The following is a 6,199-nucleotide window of genomic DNA, read 5'->3' as shown; positions in this document are numbered from 1 at the left end:
AGTGAAAATTAATTTTCCCCTCGTGGCCCTCGTGAGAGTCGTGAGCTTCGTGAGCTTCGTGATGTTTGGCCCTCGTGAAATTTAATTTTCCCCTCGTGGCCCTCATGAGCCTGGTGATGTTTGATTCTTATGAAATTCAATTTTCGCCTTGTGGGCCTCGTGAGCCTCAAGACAATTGCCCTTCGTGAATTGAATGTTTCCCTCGCGAGCCTTGTGATGTTTTATTCGCGTGAAACTCAATTTTTCCCTTGTGGCCCTCGTAAACCTCGTGACATTTGTTCCTCGTGAAATATAATGTTCCTTGACCCTTGTGAAATTTAATTTTCCCCTTGGAACCCTCGTGAAATTCAATGTTCTCCTTGTGGCCCTTATGAGCCTCGTGACGTTTGACCCTCAAGAAATTAAATTTTACCCACGTGGCTCTCGTGACAATTGACCCTCAAGAAATTAAATTTTTCCCTTGTAGCCCTCGTAAGCCTCGAGACTTTTGACGTAAGTCCATTATTTCCACTCTCAAAATTGTAAAAATTGATGTCAAATAGATGGTATAATACGTGACGTATAAAACGTATTTTACTTTACGTTTTATACATCTAAAAAAAAGTGACGTAAAATACATGGTATAATACGTGTAAAATACTAGGTATTTTACTTGACGTATTTTACGTGCCCAACCCTGAGGAGAATATGGCTACTAGCCGGATAGCTTAGTTTTGAGAGCACGTGATTCATAAAAGAATAATTTTATAACTCGAGAGGCAGTCATGTTCATAAATTGACACAATTATTCAAAATAATTATCATATAATTTTTGCCCTCTATGCGACCGTACAAATTCAAGAAATACCCATTTTCTTCCAAATGATTCGTATGAGTTCAGAAAATACCCATTTTGCCCCCATTCAATCGTACAAGTTTCCGAAATACCTATTTTACCCCCACTCAATCCTACAAGTTCCCGAAATACCCATTTTGCCCCGCATACACCCTTTTAATATGGTGGGCTTACGGCGTTTAAATATCCAGTACTCTTGCCTTTTAACTATTTTGTTTCGATATATTTGTTTGTGTTCAATTCCATAATTTTTAAAAACTAGAAAATTGCATTGTTTCTATAAATTTTTTTTTTCCAATAAAACCGAAACTGTTTGAAATTTATCATTCAACCAGATTTAAGGGCCGTCTTCACAAGGGTCACGTGACCCAAGTCACCTTTACTAATTACAGCCAACATAATTCCCTGATTTTCATGAAAGCCAATTTCTGACATACGGGAGTCATGACTACAGGTCGAAAATTGGGTTTTATCAAAATGAAGGAATTGTTTTGGCTGTAAATAGTAAAAATGGATTTGGTCACGTGACCCCTTGAAAGACGACCCTTAAAATTCAAACACTGGGGTTTTATAAATCTAAACACTCGGGTGTAAAATCGAAAAATTCGATAAGGGTCTGAACAAAGAAACCGGAATGAGAGTAAAAATTAAGGTTCGCTGGAATTAGGTGAAAGGGTCAAAGGAAGGGTTACGAGGGTTAGGTGCGGAAACCAGACATGAGGGTCACCAATGTACCAGAAAGATAAGTCAACTTATCCTTTTCCCATCGGTTCCACTTCGGAAGATAAGTCAACATATCTTCCAACAAGTTAATGCACTGCACTTATCTTTCTCACTTTTTCTTCATACTGGGGTCAATTTTTGTTTTTTCGCGAAATCCCTTCGTGGGTAGTAGCAGACCATTGTTGGCAAGCGATTTGGCCAAAAAACGCATTTTCGAAAAAAATGCACTTATCCTAGTTTACCAATTCACGACAGAATTAATACAATTTCCATTTTATTTGTGGAATATTCAATGCAAGTTGAAATCGTCCAGAAACTAACCCCCGTCCAGAAATTGACCTGTTTACCCTATAAGCAGCAACTTTAACCCCTTACGGACGGGGCCCTTTTGTTTCCAAGCGTGGAGTACGCTCGATGCAAGGAAAATGTAATGACTTCTAACCAACAGAAAATTATGAAATCAACATATAATTGAAGCTACAGTAGTCCTTTTTTCGTGTTATTTATTTGGTTGAGTTAAATTCCATATTTTTGGAAATGATCAATTTTAGAGAGACTCATTCATATTTTCATGGGTCGATGCATGGCATCGTTAAAAATCATTTTTGGTGTTGCCCTGTTTCTGGGGTTTCTCAAATTTTACAAATGGTGTCTGGATGGATTTAATAATGTGTGAAAACATCTTCGTAAAATTGGCTACATTTTTTGAATATCCCCCTCCTCGCCCGATTATACTTAAGGGCTCTATCTAATTTTTTCATTTTTTAATTCATCGCTCATATAATTACCCAGCATCAAGACGTTGGTTGGGCACTGTACAGCTCTTTATGGATCCGAAATTCGAAGGAATTCAATAGGATGGTAATTTTTGTAGTACAGAGATGTCAGACACCTCCGGTAATTAGAATCGGTGGAATCTTGCCTAAATTATCTATGAGCTATTATGCATCGGTATGAAAAATTTCATCATGTGACTGAGAAACGATATTACAAAATTGGTCATTTGGCAAAGGAATTATTTTTCTGTTCTAGTACATATCAGCTACATATTCCTTCTTCACTACACTACGTGCCATTCTGAAGTGATCGAAGGAGGACCCTTTTTAATTGATTAAGATAGAAGGCATCGAGACAAATATTTTGAAAAAAAAAATAAAGTTGGTCGAGTAGTTTTGAGATATTCATGAAATTAGATTTAGATACAAACTTGAATATCTCCTAAATTAATCATACGATTTAGCCCATTTTCAATACAAAATATTCTGGTGCAAAGAAAACACTTCATGTCAAATTCCAAGGTAATCTGTTGATTTTTAAAAAGTGAGAGTGCTAACAAGGATTTTCAGCGAAAACCCGAAAAAGTGAAATATTTCAGAAATTTGTACAAACGGGCATGGATATTTTGATTGATTGAAATAAAAGACATCGAGACGAATATTTTGAAAAAAATTGAAATCGGTTGAGTAGTTTTTGCTTCTGAACGGAAGCATCGAATTCGTTCTATTTTTAGATCCTCTTAGAAAAGTTTGCATGGAAATGATGTAGAATGGTCTGAAATGTAAAAATACGAAGTTTGACCACCTTGTGTGTATTCGCGGGTGTCCATCTGGTGGTCAACTTTTAGAAAATTACAAAACCCCTTGTTTTTCTATGCCAAAATTGCCTTCATCTGTCGGATAAACAACGGAGAGAAACACTAAAACGAAGAATGAAATTCATCAAATATATTTATTCTTGTATAATGGAAAACTTAAACAAATTCAATCAGGGATTTATGAGTTGAAGGAATGCTCAAAAAAATTAATTATAAATCACAATCTTTCCTTCTCCTACAGTAGAATATTTGAGTAATTGAATTGTACTATTACAGATAATAACATAAACTATTGACAATTAGTAAACAAATTGCTCAATAAACAAATTCAATTATACCCCCACAAATCTCAAAAAAGCTCATGAGATTTCATCGAAACTGGCCAATCTACCTCTTCTACTAGCCGTATCAAAACATTTCTGTAACTAAATTAAAACTATTAGATGTAACTATAATGAATCTGTTGAATTGCAATACCAGAGAAAAAATCTATGTTGACCGATATCATCCAAATCTACTAATGTCCCCACATTTACCGAGTAAACAGTTGGAGCAATATCTTAAATCTGTCTAATGTGCTCGCCCCTAGGAATGAAGAAGAATACAATAAATTGAAATCCTCAATTCAGTCAAGAAGTCAATTGATAACTTCCCCTGAACTCCTTATTCGCTTCATCACGAACTTCACTGCTAAAGTATCAAATTCCAATACGTAAAATTCAACATTCTTGTTGATAAATTATCTCGGCAATGAAAGTTATGGAGAAAAAACATCAGAAGACTCTAAGGAGCTAAGATTCCCAGTAAAGCGTTTCAATTCCCCCTAAAAGCCCTCATTACAGTGATGAGACGTTTTACGTCTGACCACTCAATAAAAAAGGCAAACTTAAGAATGAACAGATTCTTGTCACAAGCTTTTCACCCATAGACGAAGTGAAGACTCAGAAGATTGCAGCCAATTTCAAGATTTTTCAAACAAGAGAAAATGATTTCCAAAACAACTCATTTACGGTTTATATGATAATCCGAATTCGCCACCACAAGGATCAAATATCGATCGATGGAACCAAACTCGAACGAGTTATCTTGAAATTCTTTTTCTTGTCTGAAAAATCGTTCAATTTGCTTCAACTTCCAAGACTATATCCCATTCATAAACACAAAGGTTTGTGGCACGAATTTTTTCATTCCTACAAATCTGTTTTTTCTCTCTCGACGTGAATTATACTTTGCGCTTTCGGGCACGGTACTTTTCGGGATGTGCCTTCTTCACGTGTTGCCTAATACTGTCTCTCCTTTGGAGCAGTCGCGGTCGATAGGTGCATAAAGGACACGTGAAGTGGCCGTCATAATGGACTACCCAAATGTGATCCTCAATTTTGTTCCTCGAAGTTTCCACTACGTCACATTTTTTGCAGACCCACCTGTTGGCTTCCCTGTGCTTGTACTCGAACTGCCACTTGATGGTGAAGAACTGCGAGCTCGAGACAATGACTGAATAATATTGTCCCACCTGAACACGCAGATTTTCATCTGGTTGTTTGATGGAGGTCGGCTCGCCCTCAGAATTTCCATCCTCATTCTCGTCAGGCAGACTGTCACAGTCGTCTTCGTCTGACTGATTGTCGGAAAAAGACTCTTCATCATCTGGAACGTTCCACGACGAGTCCTTGTCCTCATTCCTCCCCCTGTTCCCGTCGACAACCGACTGCACATCATCGAAGTCCTCGATATTCCGTCTCGTCATCTCGGCAGATTTCCTTTTGGCCGCTCTCGATCTTCTCAGGTCTTCCCCTGTCTTGTCACTCCCCTTCTGCCAAGCATCGACCTGCGACTTTGGCAGTTGGATCAGTGGTAGGGGCATAGCTGCCACAGATGAGGCTGCCTGCTGAGGAGTAGACTGCAAAGCTTCCGACCCTGGCACATTCTCCTCCTTCTTACACTCAAGGAGTTTCGAGGACAACTCTCCACACCTATCACGCAGAATCGCCAGCTGGGCTTGAAGCCTCTCTCTATTCTTCAATTTCTCCTTCAAAATCGATATCTGCTTCTCAAGACCCTCATTTGCCACAACTTTCTCCTTCACAACATCTGAGAGCATCGCGAGCTTATCTTTCGACGATTCTATTTCTTTCTCGAGCTCTTTGATATGTGCTGTCGAGAGTTTCTCTCTCTCCGACAAAGTACGGTTCGTTGAGCTTAATCTGTGAATCATAATCTTCGCCTGTTGGAGTTTCAAACTTTGAAGTTCAACTTCCGCCTGAGATGTCAAGTTTTCGTCTATGGTTTTTTCTAGCTCGCTGATTTTTTTCTCTGCAGCTACTAGCTTCTCCAAAGCCTCTCTGTTCTCCTCTTGAAGCTTCGTCAAGTCTGAAGCTCTTGGAGAGGTCGACTGGGTTGCATCATCTTCCAACCTGAGGTTCTTGGTGGCTAATTTTGTAATTCGCTGTTGGATTGTGGCCCTCGGTCTGGCCATCTCGGATTCTACGGACAATTGAGGCACGCATGCCTCGTGAGCCCTCCTCATTGCTGTCCCCAGGTCCTTCTCGAGTTGTTTGATCGTCTCTGCATCCCTCTGAACCTGCATCTCGAGGATATTCTTCTCCCGCACAAAAAGGTCTTCGGTTTGCTTGCGTAACTTGTGATGCTGTATGGCAGCGGCTTCAGTCAGAGATATTTTGAGCCGAAGGGATTCGAGTTCTTTCTTCATTCGGTTGGATTTCCACTCGGTCCCGAAGGCTAAGTCACCGTATGAGGTGCCGGGGGCTGAAGAATTTGGAGAGTCGATTTTTTGACGCTTTGGAGGCATTTCTGGGTCTGCAGGGAATGGCGTTGAGGATCTTTTGGGATTGCTTTCATTCATCTGGAAGTTATCAAATTTTGTTCTAGGGTCAGATTTTGGTTTGACTAACCACGGTTAGCCCTCGCTCAACTTCGGGTTAAGATGTCCGATCGGCTAGGCTCAGTGGGGGAGTATTAACGTTAACCGCGGGTTAACCGGATCTCAATTTAAACAAAAACTGACCTTCAATTCAGTAGCGAAGTGG

At 39.5% G+C, this 6,199-nt stretch overlaps 2 protein-coding genes across 2 annotated transcripts in view; one reads left to right on the top strand and one right to left on the bottom strand.

Moving 5' to 3' along the window:
• Window positions 1-2,677, top strand: part of LOC107047710 — an 8,547-nt gene extending 5,870 nt beyond the window's left edge. Inside the window, exons 5-6 of the mRNA XM_029126737.1 lie at window positions 2,351-2,509; window positions 2,591-2,677. Of these exons, the coding sequence (XP_028982570.1) occupies window positions 2,351-2,509; window positions 2,591-2,644 (213 nt within the window). The 3' untranslated portion in view covers window positions 2,645-2,677. The remainder of the gene's footprint in view (window positions 1-2,350; window positions 2,510-2,590) is intronic.
• A 1,697-nt stretch (window positions 2,678-4,374) lies between these two features.
• On the bottom strand, window positions 4,375-5,961 carry LOC107047709 (COP1-interactive protein 1-like). The gene has a single exon (XM_015270510.1). The coding sequence runs from the start codon at window positions 5,959-5,961 to the stop codon at window positions 4,375-4,377; it is 1,587 nt and encodes a 528-aa protein (XP_015125996.1).
• Window positions 5,962-6,199: the final 238 nt, after the last annotated feature.

The sequence above is a fragment of the Diachasma alloeum genome, unplaced genomic scaffold (assembly GCF_001412515.2).
Source record: "Diachasma alloeum isolate Michigan unplaced genomic scaffold, Dall2.0 Dall_scaffold_78908, whole genome shotgun sequence".
NCBI lineage: Eukaryota > Metazoa > Arthropoda > Insecta > Hymenoptera > Braconidae > Diachasma > Diachasma alloeum.
The sequence above is the reverse complement of the archived record's forward strand: the minus strand, read 5'-3'. Positions and strand labels throughout refer to the sequence as shown.

Bases quoted from the DNA above. Each gene is read 5' to 3' on its own strand.
- LOC107047709 (XM_015270510.1), bottom strand. From the start codon at position 5,961: ATGCCTCCAAAGCGTCAAAAAATCGACTCTCCAAATTCTTCAGCCCCC.